Source organism: Eubalaena glacialis, chromosome 11, assembly GCF_028564815.1.
Source record: "Eubalaena glacialis isolate mEubGla1 chromosome 11, mEubGla1.1.hap2.+ XY, whole genome shotgun sequence".
Lineage (NCBI taxonomy): Eukaryota > Metazoa > Chordata > Mammalia > Artiodactyla > Balaenidae > Eubalaena > Eubalaena glacialis.
In genome coordinates this window covers 47,631,521-47,652,332 of record NC_083726.1, presented here as the reverse complement: position 1 = coordinate 47,652,332, position 20,812 = coordinate 47,631,521, and the positions used below count along the sequence as shown (strand labels likewise).

The following is a 20,812-nucleotide window of genomic DNA, read 5'->3' as shown; positions in this document are numbered from 1 at the left end:
GACAAAGACAGCTCCAGGAGAAAATAAATACAACACCATAATTTGTGGGATGCAGCTGAAGCAGTGCTTAGAGGAAAATTTATAGCATAAATGCTTATATTAGAATCTAAGCTTCCACTTTAAGAAATGAGAAAAAAGAAGAGCAAAATAAATGTAAAGTATGCAGAGAAAAGAAATTAAAAAGTTAAAAGCAGAAATAATTACATTGAAAATAGGAAAACAATAGAGAAAATCAATGAGACAAAAGCTGATTCTTTGAAAAACATCAATAAATTGATAAAACTCTAGCAAGATTGACAAAGAAATACAGAAGACACAAATTACCAAAATCAGATGAAAGAAAATCACTAAATACCCAGTAGACATGAAAAGGATAATAGGAGAATACTATGTACAATCCTTTGCATATACATTCAACAATTTAGATGAAATGACCAATTCCTCAAAACCCACAAGCTAAAGAAACTCACCCAAGATGAAATACCTGACCTGAATTGCCCTAAAATTATAAAAGAAATTGAATTCCTACTTAAATTTTTTTTCTGAAAAAGAAATCTTCAGGATCAAATAGTTTCACTGGTAAATTTAAACATTTAAAGAAAAAATTAACTTCAATTCCAAACAACCTCTCCCAGAAAATAGAAGAGAAGGGCACACTCCCCAAATCATTTATGAGGCCAAAATTACTCTGATAACAAAACAAGAAAAAGTCAGTACTAAAAAAAAAAAAACAACTATAGACCAATATCACTCATGAATACAGATGCAAAACTCCTCAAGAAAGTATTAGCAAATTGAATGCAGAAATATAAAGGATAATACACCATAACCAAGTAGGGCTTATCCTGGGAATGTAAGGCTGCTTCAATATTTGAAAACCAATCAATGTAATCCATCATATTGATAGTCTAACAAAGGAAAACCACATCATACCAATTGATGCAGAAAAAGCATTTGACAAAATTCACATCAATGCATAGTAAAAAAGTTAAGCAAACTAGAAATAGAGGGAACTTCTTCAACCTTGTAAAAGGCACCTGCACAAAACCCCACAGCTAACATTAGGTTTAATGGTGAAAGACTGAATGCTTCCTTCCCTTAAGATAGAGGACAAGGCAAGTATGATACTCTTAACACTTCTATACAATGCTGTACTGAATGAAAGTCCTAGTTACTGCCATAAAACAAAGAAAAGAAGTAAAAGGCATACATATTGGAGAAGAAACAAAATTGTTCTATTTGCAGATAGCATGATTGTCTCTGTATAAAATCCTAAGGAACTCATCAAAATTTTTGTAGATCAGGTGAGTTTAGCAAGTTAATAGAATATAATGTCAACCTATGAAAATCAATGGCATTTTCTAAGCTAGCAATGTACAATTCAAAACTGAAATTTAAATCTACAACAGTTGCAAAAAATAAAATATTTAGATATAATTCTAACAAAACATGTACAGGATATATATACTGAAAACTATAAAATGCTGAGAAAGTAAAACAAGAAGACCTGAATAAATAGACAGACATACTGTGTTCATGAATTGGAAGACTCCACATAATGAGGATGTTAATTATCCCCAATTACAATAAAAATTCAAGCAGAATTATATATATAATATACATAATTATATACAATACATATTATATATAATTTTATATGTATATAATTATATATATATAAGAGAGAGATTGATTCTAAAATAGAATAGCTGAAACAATTTTTAAAATGAAGAATAAAGGTGGCAGGATAATACTGCCCAATTCTGACTTACTATAAAGCTAATAGTAAGTAATTAGTAATCAATATAGTGTGGTATTAGAAAAGGAAGAGGTACATAAATCAATGGAATAAAATAGAGTTCAAAAATAGATCCTGAAAAAAATGTCATCATTTGATTTTTGACAAAGATGCAAAAACAATAAAAGATAGTCTTTTCAAAATGATATTGGAACTATAGGACAACTGTTCACAACAAAATGAATCTTTACACAAAATGAATCTTTGAGTTCATACAAAAATGAACTCAAAAAGGATCACAGATTTAAACATATAATGTATGACTATAAAACTTCTAGTAGAAAATATAGGAGAAAATTTGTATAACTAGGGTTAGGCAAAGAGTTCTTAGATACGACACCAAAATCACCATCCATAAGGGAAAAAATTGATAAATTGGACTGCAGCAAAATAAAAAAGTTTTGCTCTGTGAAAGACATTGATAAGAGAATAAAACAGCAAGCTACACAGTGGGAGACAATTGCAAATCACATATCCAACAAAGGACTAATAATGAGAAAAAATAAAGAACTCGAAAAACTCAACAGTAAGAAAACAAACCAATTTTTAAAAAATGGGCTAAAGATTTGAACAGACACATTATTAAAGATACATGAATGGCAAATAGGCACATGAATATTTGCCCAGTAAGGAAATGCATATTAACACTGTGACATGATACCACCACATACCTCTTAGAATTGCTAAAATGAAAAATACTATAACAATACTCAGTAAACAAATTTTTGTAGCAGCTGTATTCATAATTGCTCTCAAATGGAAACAACTTAATTGTCCTTCAATGGATGAATGGAAAACAAACTTATATATCTAGATAATGGAATATTGCTCATCAATTTAAAAAAATGAACTACTGATGCTCAAAACAATTTGGATGAATCCCAAAGGCATTAGGCTGAGTAAAGGAAGACAGCTGCAAGAAGTCTCATGATTCCATTTACAGAACATTCTTGAAAAGAAAAAAAAACTAGTGATGGAGGACAGATGAATGGTTATTAGGGTTTATCGGTTGAGGAGCAGGGAGATTGCATTAAGGAGTTTTTTGGGGCGATTGAACTTTTCTGTATTGTGATTACATGAATCTATATATGTGCTAAAATTCATAGAACTATATACACCGAAAAAGTCTATAGATTATGCTATGTTATGTTTTGTAAGCTACTTTTTTCATTCAAAACTGTATCAAAACATCTTTTTTCATCACTAAATATAAATCTATCTCATTAACAAACGATTGATAAATGTATAGAAAGTAGTTTCAGTGTCTGTGTGTAGGAGAAAGCTAGATTTAATTGGATTGAGGATCAAGTGGGAGATAAATGAGAAACAACACATATGACAACTTTTGCAACCAGCTTGGGTGTGATACGATAATCACAGTGTGTTATCAGGAAGGGAAGGAGGGTTGAGGGATTTTTTTTCAAGATAGAAGAGCTCTGAGTACATTCAATCCTTAAAGGGAAGGAGCTAGTTGAGAAGGAGTGGTTGAAAATATAGGAGAAAGCAGATGGATAATCTGCAGACTGCGCTCCCCCAGAAGATTTGAGGAGGTGGGATCCAGAGCACAGGCAGGGGGATGAGGTTTGGATTGCAGGGAGGTATTTCTTCCATTATCATATGCGGATAAGGGAGAGGCGGGAAGATGAAGGATGTTAATGGGTTTGGTGGTGGAAGTTGAGCAAGTTTTCTTCTGATGGCTTCTATCTTCTCTGTGCAGAAGGGAATGAATCATAAGAGAGAGGACGAGGTAAGAACGACTGGAGGTTCCAGGAGAACGGAGAAGGATTGAAACAGTTCTTGTAAAGAATGAGAGAGAAAGTTGATATGAGATGTACAGTAGGATTCCTCATCTTCACTGAGAGCTCAGTGACAATTTTCTCCACTTCTAAGGGACAGAGCGTCTCTCACAGAATGTTTAGTGAATAGCTTGTCAAAGATACTTATCTGCATTTAAAATAAAAGTACGTTTATCATAGGAGGAACATTTACATGAGAATAACCAGTTTTGATGTTCATAAAATTCCACAATTGAAATTTCATTCTGCATATGACCTTGATAATCTCTGAAGAGATCTTCAACAAAGGAAAGAGAAATGTATAAAATTACAATGTTAAATTTGAATACATTATGATTCATTATTTCAAATTCAATGGTGGTAATTCCTAGATGCACAAGGTAGAATGGCCTTGCATACACCCTCTCAGAATAAATCCTTGTATTGCAGGTGTTTAAATCACTGTCAGTGACTTGTGAAAGGAACAAAAGGATGAAACAGTGGTCACCAAAGAGACTTGAAAAAGTGAACAATCAAAAAAGGGCAACTTTGTTCTCTGATCATTTTGTAAAAAGGACAATCATTGTTTTTCAAGGATTGCCAGCACTTTCTTCTCTAGAAAGGAGATACAAATGGATAACATCAAGCAAGTCCCTTGGGAATTTCTACATGAGAAATGACAAGGTTCTCATTTGATTTGTAAATGCCTCTCAGGAAAAGTTAAAAATACACAAGTACCAGTGGAAGTTTACTTAGAAAATGCCAATTAATAGTACTGAGAAAGGAAAGAAACATACTTTTTTAAAAAAGCAATGGAATAAGAGATAAGGGACCTAGATTGTTGCTTCAATACCCACCCCCTCTCATCTATGTGAACTTGAGCATGTGTCCTCAACCTCTCTAAGCCTCAGTTTTCTCATCAGAAAGTGAAGGTGGTTCTTGTAGATCTACAACCAGATTAGAAACGTACTTCAGTAAAATAGAGCTTCAATTCAGTTAGATTTCACGTGGTGGTGATTTTTTCCAAAGAGATTTAAGTTTTTCCATAAGTACAATATAGGACCCTTTGGGAACTTAAAGGAGCAGGGATTTCCAGAAGCACTATCCTTGGATGTAAGGAGGCTAATATTAAAACGACTCTTCCAGTTATTCTATAATTCTATTGGTAATGCTAACCCATGAGGTCACCATGGCACTAATCTCCAGTTAGAAGCACCCACAGTACCAACACTGAATCTTCCTGGTGAACATTATAGCCGTCCCAAGATGTGACAACTGAGGTCTGTTAGAATAACCTCCCAGGTATAACATGTGCTCACTCCTACTAATCTTAATAGCAAATTATATCAGTGTTTTGAAAGACTCCACTATGGCTCTGTCTGTATATAAAGCTAATTTTGTAAAATTCAGTTTGTGTGTCTTAGTTATGTTCTTACAACATACGTTATATGTATGTATGCATATATTTATATGTGTACATATTTGTCTTGTATTCTGACACCAAACAACCAATTTGACAAAAAAAAAAAGTACATCTTCAGACCAGTAATTCTGTCATAAAAAGTAAAATAAAATAAAATGTGTTTCTAAAAGATAACAAATACGAATTTTAATTGAATTTAATTGAATTATATTTATGAAAATTGTAAACAATCATGGGCCCTCCAAAAAAGAGCTTGTTATTGAAAGAACACCTCCCTCCAGAAATGTTTTTCCTAAAATCTAGTCTATGCACTGGTCTCTAGGATGTGAAAACATAATCCCGTGAGGAAGCTCTGCGTCTTCTTCTGATACTATTTAAATGCTTCATGTGTTTGGCCAGTGATGTATCTAGTATACCTAAAATAAAAATAAAAAACCAACACCAAAGTAACTAGTCTTATTTTTATAGAGCTACCTCTATTCTTCTCCAAGTAGGAAAGGCCCTGAATCCTACAAGAATAAGGAATGATTTTAATTAAGGCACCTTGTAAACTCTTCCTGCATGTTCGTTGATATAAACACTCCTTCATATTTCCTCAAATATTCCATTAGAAAATGTGGCTCCTATGCCCACTTACAGCCCACTGTAACTACTCTGGGTGACCCTCAACTGTTCCTATTTATCTCTTCCATCCAAAGTTGAGCTGCACAGTGGAGAACTCTATCTGGAAGTCACTGAATGGACAGCCATTTCAGGAAAAATCCACCGTCTGCCATGCGCTGGTGGCAAAATTACAATGAAAGGGTTTCATGTTTCCTGGGTTTTGCCCAGCTTTAATAGCATTATATTTCATCTGATAAATGTATTACAGAGTGAAACATAATACAATTAGGACAGTACCCTTTGGGGCAGCGTGACTAGACATAAGTCATAAAGAAGAAATGGGTTAAGACCACTGGCCTCGGACCCTGCTGAGTGAGACTTATGTTGGCTCAGACAGAAGCAGTCAGATGCGCCCCAGTTCCTGAAGAACTGAGTTGGAGGATGCCGGGAGGAGAGGTTGACAGGAGTGAATGCTACTATCTCTTAAACTTCACAGCCATTAAGAGAAGACCTTTGTCAAGATATGCCCTCTGGGGAAATGCAGAAGTGGGGAAAAATGATCATGTGGTTATAAAGCTGAGAAACACTAGCCTTTGCAGAAATCATAGGAATTGCGTTCCAAATGCACTTACTCAATGATGAAGCACCAAGTACAATTGTAAAATCTAATTTTTATGCCTCATTGTTATGCAAACAGTTAAAATATTACTATTTATAAATAGTTACAGGAATTATAAAATATTACCATCATTTTTATAGTAGAGTTCTCCAGATGACCTGAAAGCATGACTCCATTGCAGGACAAAGAAAAAGAAATATCTATTTTAAGAATAATTCTCGTAGTAGATTAGGAATTATATTAAAATATAGCAAAATGAATATTAGAACATATAAAAAATTACAATATTGTCATAGCAATGGTTCTACAGAGACATAAAGGCCCGAATATTAGGGCAAGAGGAGGGTGAGGAAGGAGGTCCACAGTGGCCACTTGAAGAGATCCCTGACCTAGTATCCTTTGCCTGCATTTAGGGACTTGAGGGGCACTTGGTAGGCCCTTCAGGTCAACACGTCTACTGCATCCTGTCCTCGTCCCTTCATCCATCACTTGAAATTAATGCCACTGGTCTAAGGTACTGCTTTCTCATGGGTCTTTGGAAAAAATGAACATTGGCTAGGGAAAGACCATCCAATTAACAGCTATTTTTATCAGGAGTAGATCAGTGTGTCACATCTCTTCTAAAATACAGCTAGTTGAGGAGAGACCTCTCCTGCAATGGGAAGCAAGAACTACAGACTTTAATTGGGGTGGAGAGGAAGGAGAAAGCAGGAGGTTGAGGTTCAGCCTGAGCACACGGCTCCAGAGGGTGAATGTCAAGACATCAAGGGTGGGAGTGGGCGGTTGCCAGCAGTGGGGGCTGATTGCAGGCTGAAGTATGGGAGACCCGAGGCACCTCTGCTTCAGGCACAGGGCAGGACTGGCCTGGAGGCATGGACTCTGCACCCGCTGAGAATTTATGGTCGACTCAGCAGAATTTAACACTAGGGAAGGCAGGATGCCTGGTCCCCAGAATGCATGTGTGGAAACTCTGATTTCATGAAGCCTGTACCCTCCTCTGCCACACACACACCAAAGGTATGTGGGCAGGGCTCTCAAAGTGGCGTATGCAAACCATGCAATGCACAGGCTTTTCAAGGTATCCGTGGACACGGAGAGGGTTCAGCATTAGAAGTGGGATATTTGGACTCCTGTTGGATGCTGTGAATTCAGATAGTTTGTAGAGTGAGACAGCAGAAGGGATGATACTAGAAATCCTACCCAAACCCTAAGACTAAGAGATACTTTACCAGGAAGAGGGTTGCCCATGATTGCAGTGCCTCTGGCGGCTATAGGATTTTTTTCTCTTAGATTCTCCAGTTTGGAAAACAGCATTTATTTCCTCCGACACAAACTTGTTAATTATGAGCATTTTTTAATTTATAAGGCAAAGGTTCTACAAGGATTTTTTTAAATGGAGGCATGAAAATCAGATTTTCATGGCAGGCACTCTTCACAAAAGAAGGCTTTAGAGTGATTTTCTTTTTAGTGGGCGAATAGTCAATGTGCACATTTTTTCCTTTTCAAGTATGGAACCTGAAATATAGGACCAATGAAAGTTTTCACAGGCTAATATGATAATTCTTACAACTACTAGCCATTGAATGTATTCAGTGTTCCAGCCCCCATGCTGTGGGCCCTGAGGAATTAGCTCTTTAAATCCTTAAACCACCTTACGAGGTAGTTACTATGTTATTAGCCTTTTTTTCTGATAAGAAAAGGGACTCACAGAGAATTTAAATAGTAAACAGCAGAGATGGGATTCAAGCCCAGGCAGTCAGATTCTAGAACTTAACTTTTTTATTTTTACTATGCTACATGAGTTAGAGTGTATTTTTGCTGTTTCTGTAGTACAAGCACGTCATTTCAAACAAACTTTCCATCCTAAAGGGTGAGATGATTATCTTATATAAGGCACTTGGGATAGAGTGTAGCACATCATAGGGACTTAGGAAATAGTCCTTTGTATTTTCCTTCTTTTCTTATAAGGAAATCTATTTGTTTCTTCCCTATAAAATATAATGTTTATCTTGATAGGAGACTCTTTTATTATATTTTCATAGCTTCAGTTAATATCCAGATTTAGGAATTACAGAGAGATTTGGGGGAGAGGTGAACTGGGATGGGGGGAGGATGTCAAACTATTTTATTGAGGGGCTTGGTGGGGGGTATTGAGGAAGGGCTGGGAGAATGAGATCTGACGTCTTAGGCTTGCCCAGGCTCTCTCCAGCCTCTCAGTGGCCAAAAGCAATAGGTGGATGTTTTGGAGCTTCACAGTCCGTCACAAACCTGCACATTTAGTAAGGCTCACGCCAAAGGTAGAGGAAAACTATGCAGATAAGATCAAATTGAAGAAATGATTTGAATCCAGAATCTCTCTCGGGCATGCATGCTTCTCCAGCATTGGCTCAAACACAAAAAGAATGAGAAATTGCTCCAAGATACTAGTTGACCATTTAGCATCTGACCTCTCCCACCCCTAGTCAAATAATACCTAACACTTACATGGCACTTACTAAGACAGCACAGTTTATTTTACATTACATTATCCTGTTTAACACACAACAACAACCCTACAGTTGTATAGTACCTGATCTCCATTTTAAAAAGAGGAAATTGAGACTTGGAAAGATTAAGTTGCCCTAAGTTACAGAGATAGTAAGTGATCATGCCTGGATTTGAGCTGGACCACAATATACATGCTCTTAACTACTACCTTATTCTGCTAAAAGTCATCTAAAAATATGGCATTTTCTCCTTTATTTCAATTTTCTTTTTACTTCTCTGCTTACGCTATTTCATTTTCTTCCAGGGAGAATAAAAACACTGTCTGTAATCAACAAGACCAAGAAGGTGAACTACTTTAACTTAAAACCACACCTTTATATTGATGGATTGATGGCCTTTCAAACTAACTCATCATGATGTTTGGCATACTTTGTATTCAGCATCTTTCCCAGGTTAAGTGAAAGTAACCCCAGTGATGGGAGCTGACTCTGTGCAGTTATGGGCATTGCTTCATGTCCCCTCTAGTCTTCATTTGGAACTGGATCATTACTGCAGTGAAATAGCTGTAGAGTCTTATTCTATACATGTTGCTGTACAGGCCAGTAAATCACTGTGAGACGCTCTTACTCTGTGCTCATTTATTGATCTTTTCCAAAGAATCAGTAGTTTAGGGCTGCCTTAAGCCATTCTGCACATTTAAGTCAGCAAATGTACATTGCTTCAGGTCTGAACTAAGACAAAAAATAATTCATGTCCCCAATGAACTTGGCATCTACTTCAGTGCAATTAGACATATTGATCTAGACGTATGGCTTCATGTAAACAGTTAGTTTTGTTTTGTTGTTGGTCCATGTGGCTGCAATTTTAATGGATATCAACATCTTAATAAATTGAAGTCAAATGAGATTTGATTATGAGAAAAGTCTAGATAGCCATTATGAATAAAAAATTATTTAAATGGAAAGTGCTAATATTCATAATATAAGTTTGCTAATTGTCATTCTGTGGCAAGTATCTCAATAATAGACACTTACAGTTACATTATTTGGTTAATAAGCATTAGGAAATTTGATCTTAAAATAATATATTACCATTACATTTTTTCAGGCTATTAAAATCCCTTTTGTTGGGGAACATCAGTGCTACTCTAAGTGTGTCAGCATTTGTCTAAGTACTTTGAAGATGAAGAATGCACTCATGGCCAAGTGGGATCTTTCAAAATCGTCTTTTAAAGGGGAAAATGGTTTTCTCTACCTTTTGAATCAGGCTTTACAGACAGCTTTTAAGAGATTTAACAATAAACTTACCATGAAACATAACATCCATGTTATCATTAATACCAATGGCAATAAATGAGCCTTTGATGTGTGATCCCATCATCTCATAAAAAGTGACTTTTTATAATTCATAAATCAGTCTCCATTCTTCAGGTATAAGCATGGCTCCCATAAAAATTGTTTATGGTTTTATAAAGATTTTGTCTATATATAAAGAGAGAGAAAAAATGTATAAAACGATCCAAATACTCAGAAATTTTCTGTGATGGTTTGGTTTCTGTTTGGGGGAATTAAGGGAGGGTTGGATTATTTTTGGTCTCCGAACCCACTGCCTCACACTCCCACCTGATTTTGAATGTGTAAGTCGCTCATGTTTGTTATTACAAGGTAGCTGATAACCAATCAGTAATCAGAGTCAGGGGTTCTGGGTCCGTTCCTTAGTGCAAAACTATCATGCTATGTACCTTACCTAATTCTTTGGTCTCTTTAAAATAAAGACATTCATCTCATTCCCATCCTGAAGTAGTACTAGAATATCATATAGGAATGTCTATCTATCTAGGAGGAGTTCAAAAAACAACTCCACTACAATGCGCATCACGCCTGTAGAACACAAACTTACCTTAAACAGACTATGTTTAAATGAAAGCTTTTCTGCCCCATTTCCACTTCTTTGTAACCAATAAATGTAAATTGGATTGAAAGAGCAGTAGTAAAGTCAATTCTACTCTTTATGATCATCAAAATGAGATACAATCTGTCAATATAAATTAATCATAATTTATTTTGTCTAATACATCCTGAATATGTTTATTCATTCATTCAACATTTATTGATGGTGTACTAGATAACAAGTTCTATGCTATTGGTATATAGAGATAAAAGCTACAATTCTGTTATTGTCCTCAAAATTTTTAAATACTCAGGTTAAGTGCATTAATAGAGAAATATACAGGGCCTAAAAGGAAAACCTAGGAAAGCTACTTGAATGAGGTGGGGTGTCACAGGAAGGGTTCTCAAAGTAGGCAATGACCAAGATTTGAAGTTGGAGAAAAAAGTTATCTAGAAAAAGAAGCAGAGTTGGGTATTTAAGATAAATAGAACAGTATGTGAAAAGGATGAGAGGCATAGCAAACCAAAAGAAATTTGCACTTAATATGATAATAGTGTGCAAAGCAGAACATGATGACAGGAAATAAAGATGGAGTTAGTAAAAGATTTTCCCATGCTAATAAGTTTGGGTTTATTCTAAGAGAAAAGGAAATAGCTGTATTAGAGAATCTTACAAAGAAAGAATGTGATCGGGTATGCTTTTTCAAGTTTTACCTCTGACTTCATTATGAAGGATGGATTTGATGGTAGGTTATTGTGAAATACTATATGAGAAATAAGGACCTAGCACAAGGCAGTGATGTGGACACGGAAAGTGGAGAAGAGTTGGTGAGTAGACTTGGTGAACTTTTGGATGAAAACAGCAAAGGTAGGGTACAAGTTGCGAACTTTCAAAGATGTGAACATGCCCCTGTATGCCAGCTGTTGTATTGTACTACTGTACTTTTCAAGGTACTGTACTGTAAAATTTAAAATGTTTTCTTTATTTTTTGTGTTTGTTTTTTATGTATTATTTGTGTGAAAAGTATTATAAACCTATTACAGGACAGTACTATAAACCTATTTCAGTACAGTACTTTATAGCCGATTGTGTTAGTTGGGTACCTGGGCTAACTTTGTGGAACTTTCGAACAAATTGGACTTACCAACATGCTCTCGGAATGGAACTCGTTCATATGTAGGGGACTTACTGTATACATATACCTATGCCTCAAAGAAGTAGATAGGTTTGTCCTAGTGCCTTAAACCCTGCTTGTAAATTAGCTGTATGAATCCTTTCATATAACTATAGCCATCCCCATATGTACAGAGCATTTTACTAAGAAGTAAAAGTATAGCCAACCAGCAAGGCATTTGGGCTGTACAGCATCTGGCAATCAGCTGGAAGGACTTTGCCACTGAGTTTATAAGTAGTTCAAGCTCACCCCCAGTTGCCCTTCAATTCCCAAAGTAGCAAAGTCTGTTTGAGATGGTATGTCCCCTGGGCATATGAGACTCCTGGGGAGCAACTTGAGTTTTGGATAAATGAGCTCTGCTGAAGTTCATGCTGGAAGTGGCTAAGCTGACAAGGTGACTTGCATGAGTGCCAAGAAGAAACTAAATGCAAAAAGAGGAGACCAGAAATATTACTGTGTTGTTTTTATTTATTCAATGTATTTATTTAATCTTTAGGAGTTTTATGCCAGGCACTACTCCCCACCCCCAGTGCTAGGCTGGGCAGAATCTGCAGTAAAAACAGCAGTAAACAAAACAGACAAATACCTCTGCCTTCAAGTTACTTATATTTTAATGGGGAGAGGGGGAACCACATTAACAAAATAAATAAGTAAAATATTTGGTATGATAGATGGTGAAAGACCTCTGGTAAAAAAAAGTAAAGCAGGAGTAGCACTATTTACAATAGCCAAGACATGGAAACAACCTAAATGCCCATCAACAGATGAATGGATAAAGAAGATGTGGTATATATACATATACAATGGAATATTACTCAGCCATAAAAAAGAATGATATAATGCCATTTGCAGCAACATGGATGGACCTAGAAATTACCATACTAAGTGAAGTAAGTCAGAAAGGGAAAGACAAACACCATATGATATCACTTATATGTGGAACCTTAAACACGACACAAATGAACACATCTACAAAACAGAAACAGATTCACAGACACAGAGAACAGACTTGTGGTTGCCAAGGGGGAGAGGGGTGGGGGAGGGAAGGACTGGGAGTGTTGGATTAGCAGTTGTAAACTATTGTATATAGAATGGATAAACAACTAGGTCCTACTGTATAGCACAGGGAACTATATTCAATATCCTGTGATAAACCAGAATGGAAAAGAATATGAAAAAGAATATATATGCATAACTGAGTCACTTTGCTGTACAGCAGAAATTAACACAACATTGTAAATCAACTATTCTTCATAAAATTAATTTAAAAAGTAAAGCAGGGAAGGGGTGTCTGAGGGATTTTTGGGGGTGGGATATGAAATATTAATTAGGATAGCCAGTGAGGGCTTCACTGAGAAAGTAACCCTTGAGCAAAGACCTAAAATTGAGGGATTAAGCCATGGAAATACAGAGAAAGGATAGTTCAGGCAAAGAAATCAACAAAACTTTTTTGGGAGGTGGGCAAGTACCTGGCATCTTCTTGGAATAGGAAGGAGACTACTGTAGCTGGAGAGAGACAAAAAAGAGGAAAGCAGTGAGAGATATCAGAGAGGTAATGGGGGGAGAGAACAGAGTAGAACTTGGGCCAGTGTAAGGACTTCGTTGAGTGACTTTGAACAGGAAAAACCAATTCGGGAGTTCTAAGGGACTCCTCTTTGAGAAAAGACATCTTAAAACATATTTTCCTATCCGTCTACCCTTTCTTTTGAGGGTGGTGTTTCTGCAAGTGACTTCCCTGATCCTCTTGATCCCATAGGAACTCTTCCCTCTTAAAGACTAGAGAAACTGACTATGCACTTCTCTGAGAATGAAGAGGCATCTTCAGAAGATATACTGAAGGTAGTCTCTGTGCCATCCAGAAAGGCCAATAGTAAGAACAATGTAGAATTTGAAAGAACCTTTTCCAGAGCTTGACGAGAGAGTAATCCATTGACATCAGCTTCTATGTCTTATTAGCTATTCAATAGGAAAAAGAAAGCTTTCACATGATAATTTTCAAGATATCCCAAGACATTCACTCCTTTGCAACTAAAATACTACCCAATAAATATCATCTCCTGAAACAGAATATAGTTCTTTGGGCAAAGAAAGAGAAGAAACACTGAAGAAAAGTTATCTATGACTCTTCCACATAATATTTTTGCCATCCATATTATTGGGTAGCTTTTAGCTGCCTTCTTGGATATTCCTGAAGTGGTCTTTTCAACAGAAGTTTATACATTATGTTGGTTCACAGAAAGGTAAAGAATGGGATGTGCAGAAGACCTAAATAGACATTTCTCCAAAGAAGATATACAGATTGCCAACAAACACATGAAAGAATGCTCAACATCATTAATCATTAGAGAAATGCAAATCAAAACTACAATGAGATATCATCTCACACTGGTCAGAATGGCCATCATCAAAAAATCTACAAACAATAAATGCTGGAGAGGGTGTGGAGAAAAGGGAACCCTCTTGCACTGTTGGTGGGAATGTAAATTGATACAGCCACTATGGAAAACAGTATGGAGGTTCCTTAAAAAACTAAAAATAGAATTACCATACGACCCAGCAATCCCACTACTGGGCATATACCCTGAGAAAACCATAATTCAAAAAGAGTCATGTACCAAAATGTTCATTGCAGCTCTGTTTACAATAGCCAGGACATGGAAGCAACCTAAGTGTCCATCATCGGATGAATGGATAAAGAAGATGTGGCACATATATACAATGGAATATTACTCAGCCATAAAAAGAAATGAAATGGAGGTATCTGTAGTGAGGTGGATGGAGTTAGAGTCTGTCATACAGAGTGAAGTAAGTCAGAAAGAGAAAAACAAATACAGTATGCTAACACATATATATGGAATCTAAGGAAAAAAAAAAAAGGTCATGAAGAAACTAGTGGCAAGGCGGGAATAAAGACACAGACCTACTAGAGAATGGACTTGAGGATATGGGGAGGGGGAGGGGTAAGATGTGACAGGGTGAGAGAGTGGCATGGACATATATACACTACCAAATGTAAAATAGATAGCTAGTGGGAAGCAGCCGCATAGCACAGGGAGGTTAGCTCGGTGCTTTGTGACCACCTAGAGGGGTGGGATAGGGAGGGTGGGAGGGAGGGAGATGCAAGAGGGAAGAGATATGGGAACATATGTATATGTATAACTGATTTACTTTGTTATAAAGCAGAAACTAACACACCATTGTAAAGCAATTATACTCCAATAAAGATATAAAAAAAAAAAAGAAGAAGAATGGGGACAGTTAGGGAAAAATAATCTGGCACCACTATCTCAATGGTGGCCTCAACTGTCAGAAACAGTGTAGGATTTTATATAGTGTGCAATCACAGGCCTGGAAACCTAGGTTTTTACCCTGGCTATACTGTTAATTGGCACTTTAAAGTAATTAGCAGCGATTATTTACTGGATCATAGTTTTCTCACCTGTACACTAAGCAGTTAGATGGACAATAGCTAACAATTTCTCATTAAGGACATCTATGAAAATCAGCCGCCACAGATAAGAGTTGAGTCCAGGGTCTCTAAAAAGCTCCATGCTCAGTAATTCGTTAAGGTTATCTTACCCAGAGATGTTAATTACACAGCATTGTACCCCCTCTTCCCCTTTTTGTTCCCACAGACATTACAAACAGATACAATACTTTTCACTGTTAAGGCAATCAGAACTCAGGGTTGGTCAGAATTTTTAAAAAAAAATTTTTTTTTTTTTTTTGCATAGTGACCCAGGAGATCATGACCAAATAATTGGAGATGACGCTCAAGTTGAAAACAGTTTGCTACTTATCATTAGGAGAATGACTACTGAAGTCAACAGTTCCTATTATAGCTACAAAGAGCACTCACATCCTGGCAGCCAATTTCTCCCATCCCAAAAGGGGTGTAACCTGTCATCAGTTCCACCAGTATAAAGTAGTTGCTGGTACCCTGGGCATAACCAAAATGGATCAATTAGCTTTTCAGCCAAAAAGGCCTGACTCTGTAGAATTCACTTCCCTTCTTTATAAAGCTCACTTCTCTCCTGAGAGGAGAACCTTTTGTAAGAGAGGCCAAATCAGACATTCAACAAGTAGAGACAATCACTGACTTCTTGATCTTTGCCCTCCCACTTACTCATTTTCTTATTACCCAAATCTACAGGAGCTGAGATCAAGAAATCTGGTTTGTCTCAGTTCTAATGAAAAGTCCTAACAATGTTATTTAGATAACTGTGATGAATTTTAATCTGATGACAGCTTGTGACCCACAAATTGCTGTTTAAATTAAAATGCATTCAAAATGAAACTGGCAAGACAACCACAATATTAAACTTGCAATCTGCTGTGAAAAAACACCTATCAAAAGCACTACAATAAATATGAATATAATTAATTTCTATACAGCATCTTGCAACTGAAATCTGAAGATAGCCTTCAATGCATTGCCTTATTAAATTCAAATTGATTAAATAATTTTTTTTTTTTTTTTTTTTTGCAAATTAAAAAGTCAAAGTAGAATTGGACTGGTTTGTCTTTGGTAATATACCCTTTTGGCAGAACTCCAGGTACAATCTAGGGCTACAGACATCTAGGTTTCTCCTTTGATGAACAAAAGTCTTCTATTTCCTCATCCCAAATATTCATCTACAATAAATTTAGAAATGTTTTCCACCTGCTTAGTTTTATCTATAGCTTTTATAGCTTTTAAGTTATAATTACTCAAGATATATATTAAATGTTATCTTTAGAAATGTTATATATTAGCTTTAAAAATAACGACACTAAAATTTTTCATAGATCAGCTAAATCAGCTAAATTGACAGGAAGTGAGGCTTTTTCAGTAATAGATGTTTGTATCAGTGCTACAATAAAACAATAATGTAAATAAAACTCAACCCAATGTGTATATTTTCATCCTATATTTCAACATTAAAGAATTGTATGTGGTAATAAAAGTATTCACTATAACTGTTTGCAAATAATTTAATAACCAAGTCATAGCTATTTCCTCATTTTCAAAAGGTATCAAAGAACTACTGAAAATTCCACAATATAACATCATAATTATACAATTAACATGGGTACTTAACTATAGCCTGAATGTCCCTAAACACTACTTGTTCAAGAGATTCACAATACGTTAAAATAGCATTAGCTAGAAATAAGGAAGTACCATATTTCACTCTCATTATCACCCACACAGAAAAGGACTCACCCACACTCTTTTTAAAAGATAACACAAAAATTGTAATTTTGCAACCATTATTTTTATTCATTACCCCTGGAATGTAGTACATACTCAATAAATGTTGGTTGAAAGAATGAATGAATGTGTGTGGTTGGATAACAGGCAAACTCTAGGAAAATACCTAGTCCTTGATTGCTACAGGGATACTGCATGGACAACTGCTGTCGCAGTAGGGTTCCTAAAATCTCTCTGCCATATTCTATTTTGGTTCACGTGTGTGTAAAAATGATAAAGGATTCAGTCCAGCAAGTCCTTGCATTACATAGAGGCTGCATGTATCCAAAAAGCAGGGTTTGTAGCAACATCGCATATAAAATTCCCCAGGTACTTCCTAAGGTTTGCTTCTACCTGATACTGGTATCAAATATGTTTATATTTGGGAATCAGTCTCACTGTCACTCCTGGCTAGACCTCATCAAATCTGTCCCAGGGACAGTGTCGACCCCGGGGTTGTCAGCTTTGAAATTGTGATTGGGTTTCTGTCTAGTGCCCTCGCAACCTGACCATGATGCTGAAAGAGAAGAGAGGGTCTTATTTTAAATCTTTCACTCCTCTCATTGGTTTAGAAAATTCGACTGACAAGAGCAGGGGCCAAAGGAGCCTGGAGCGGCATCATTAATGCGAACCATGTATTTCGATCTTTGCGGAGGAGATGTGGTCCATCAGGTTACAGCCAGTGCATCCCTGTGAGCTCTCGCTAAACCAAGAGACCTTACGGATGTAGCCGCTGCAGTAGAAAAGGTTACATCCAGCAGGATGTCTTGTCTGCCTCCTGAAAAACTGGCAGTCAAGTGCAGAGCCTAGAAACAAAATCTGGGAGTCTACATGGAGGGGAGGGGTGGAGCAAGCAAACCTCTATTCGTACTGAAAATGTTCATACGAGGTAAGGAAAAATCAAGAGCTGATTTTAGCTTTAAGTTTTCGGCCTCAGTCTTCCAACAGGTGCATGACTCCCTCACCGCTTTCCTGTCAGCACTGTCCTGCTTTGCCTTCCTAAGGCTTTCTTCGCGAAGCAGGCTTTTCCTACAGTCCTCAAGCATGTGCACTCTCCCATCGCATCCACATCTCTGGCTCTATGCCCGGCAACCCCTTACCTGCAGCGTGAAGAAGCAGGCACAGCGCAGGGAAGCCAACCGCTCTCCGCATAGTGTTTGCATTGAGAGGTGGAGGAGAAACTCAGCCACGACGCCACTTCAGGCAAAGTGTTATTGGAAAGAGCCCCCGCCGATGGTCCTCTGGTCTCCGGGATTCATTCGCAGGTCCTCGGCTCGGGCTGGCAGAGCCGTGTGTGCCGCCCACAGAAGGAAGCACCAGCTTCGCCTCCTTAAGAGAGGAGGAGAGGAAGAGGAGTAGGACGCGGCGGAGAGCTGGGCGGCGGAGGGCGGGGGCCGACGCCCTGGGAGCCGCTACTGCTCGGCCTTCTGGAAGCTCCGCAGGCGCGGAGGGGAAGGCGCGGGGAGGGGGGGGGGGGCGCTCCCGCGCCAGCCCTGGCGCCCGAGGCCAGCGCAGCGCGAGCAGCAGCCCCGCCGCGCCGCGGCTACTGAGCATGCCCAGCGCTGGCCCTCGCGCCGCACGCACGGGAGTTTCAAAGTGAAATTCCACTTTTCCGGGTCTTAGCTACGGCTGCGAGGGGAGCAGCCTCCACCGCGGGGCGGGGAGGTGGGGGGGAAGCATCTTGGGACGGTTGTCAGGGATACAGCATCTGTCCAAAACGTGGGGGTGGGACTAGATGAGGGCCCCATCTGAGGAACCAGAGGAGAGAGCCTAAGAAAGCGTCAACCCCTACACCCACCCTGCTCCTTCCCAAATCTTGGTTTACACGTGGACAGAGCTCACTGCTAGCAGTTGACGTTTCCTGGGCCGCAGATTGCCCAGCTTCTCCAGGCTGCCTATGGGAATAGAGTACAGGTGTCTTCCACTAAGCAGGGCTGCCAGGGGGAGCGGTCATGGGGCAGCCTGCTGGGTGTAAGCAGTAAACGCGCATCCTGGGGGTGCCTTCTTTCCAACACGGTCCCTTTTCTCTTTCCCCTCTCTCCAGCGCCGTCCCTGTTTTTAAACTTTCTCAAGCTCAAAGTCAATGACCATAGTGACAGAAGTAGGATATATCCATGTAATTGATGAGAAGAAGGCACCTTTTTGTTTTTTTGGAGATAATTATCTTTAGCCTCCATTTTTACTTTCTAAGGGGAAGGGTAATAGAATCACCTCTGTAACTGGTCTCCTGCCGTGCAGCTCTGCGTCTCTAGGGAGGCTGCAACAGTCTAATACAGGTGTTCCTCCCCCCTCATCTGTGACATTGGAGTGTGGAGATGCTTCTGTTATTCCAGTGGCTAATTACTCCTAGTCATGAAGTCCCTTGGCCAGACTTTCTCCATTAACTATCCCAGCAGCTCTGACTTTTCTGCCTCTGTGTCTTCATGGGATGCTATTGCCCCTTCCCCAATTACTCCCACTTGCTTCAGTACCACATTCAAGTTTAAAAAGGTCTAACCTTGATCTCACTTTTCCAGAAAGCCCTGGGCTAACTCCAGATTACAATATTTCTCTTCCACACTTGAATGTATACACATTTGCTAAGCATTGCCTCATATTTTTCTTTTATATTAATTCATCTGTGGTTCGTCTTACAACACAGCCCAAGGCTCCCTAAGAACTTCTGCATCTTTGTATGACTTAAATTGAACAAAGTGGTTCTAGGTAAATAAGAGGTAGGAGTAAGTGCTTGTTGAATTGAACTGCATATCTCATTCAATGCTTTCTTCCTCCATCCACTGTGAATTGGGACAACTAATGGGAAACATGCTACCCACAAGAGCTTAAATTAGACAGGATGTCACAGGATCAGAGCCCAGGCAGTATCATTTCCTTTATAATTTGTTTTCTCTCTAGCACTGAGAGGCAAGGCTAGGGATTACACTCAAATAGTTGAGAGAAGGGGGAGAATGAAATGTATTTTTAATACGTTGACAGGACTTCTATGCTGAAAATAGAGATAAATGCAGCTTTACTACTCCAGCTCCTCCACTTCTCCACATGGGTGTGTCACATACCATTTCTGTGGCACTACCGTTTTGCCCAAAACCTCTCTAAGCTGTAACCTCTTTCCCTACTGTAGATTCACTTTTCCCCAGTCTCCTCTCCCCACAGCATATATCAGTTTCTAACATACCAAAAGAATTACTTATTACATCTATCATTTATTATCTCTTTCCTTAGCCCCCCTTCCCACAATGGAATCCAACCTCTACAATGGCAGATATCTTTGACAATCTTATTCTCTGATGTATGCCAACTGACTAGAACAGTAGTGCCTCACACAAAACAGGTGCTCAAAAAAATGAATAAATCAAAAGCAATTAGCTGATAAAATTCAATTTGACAATTATCCTGACCCTTTCGAATTCTTACTAAGTAGATATTTAGCTGTGTTTAAAACTTAGAGGAGTAGCCCTTCTCATCTAACATCATGTACTAGAATTGCTGCAGGGCTGAGAGTTGAGGCGAAATAACTGTAGTCCACTTACAGTGGGTGTGCTTCTCTTATTTTCTTCCTCCCTAAAAAAAAAAAAAATTTACCACGCTTACATAGCTCTCCAAGAAGAAAATGCACATACGGTAATGAAAAAATGCTGCTATAATGCCCTGAACCCTTTGCTTTCCCACAGATAATCCCAACATTTATTTGGGGGGGGACATTTAAAGTTCCAAATAATATAATTTTTTGTGACTTTGCCAACAAGCATTCAGCCAGCTATTTATTTTGCCCAGGGGTGCAGGTAGCTGAATTATTAAACTGTGCATGAA

At 38.1% G+C, this 20,812-nt stretch overlaps 1 protein-coding gene across 3 annotated transcripts in view; it reads right to left on the bottom strand.

The window, feature by feature from the left end:
* The window catches only part of PTPRR (protein tyrosine phosphatase receptor type R), a 381,027-nt gene that overhangs the window by 239,252 nt on the left and 120,963 nt on the right, over positions 1-20,812 (bottom strand). For all 3 annotated transcript variants that reach the window (XM_061206587.1, XM_061206588.1, XM_061206589.1), the window contains exons 6-7: positions 20,533-20,563; positions 18,103-18,331 (exon numbers count right to left, since the gene is read on the bottom strand). In XM_061206587.1, coding sequence (XP_061062570.1) covers positions 18,103-18,154 — 52 coding nt within the window. In that variant the 5' untranslated portion in view covers positions 18,155-18,331; positions 20,533-20,563. The remainder of the gene's footprint in view (positions 1-18,102; positions 18,332-20,532; positions 20,564-20,812) is intronic.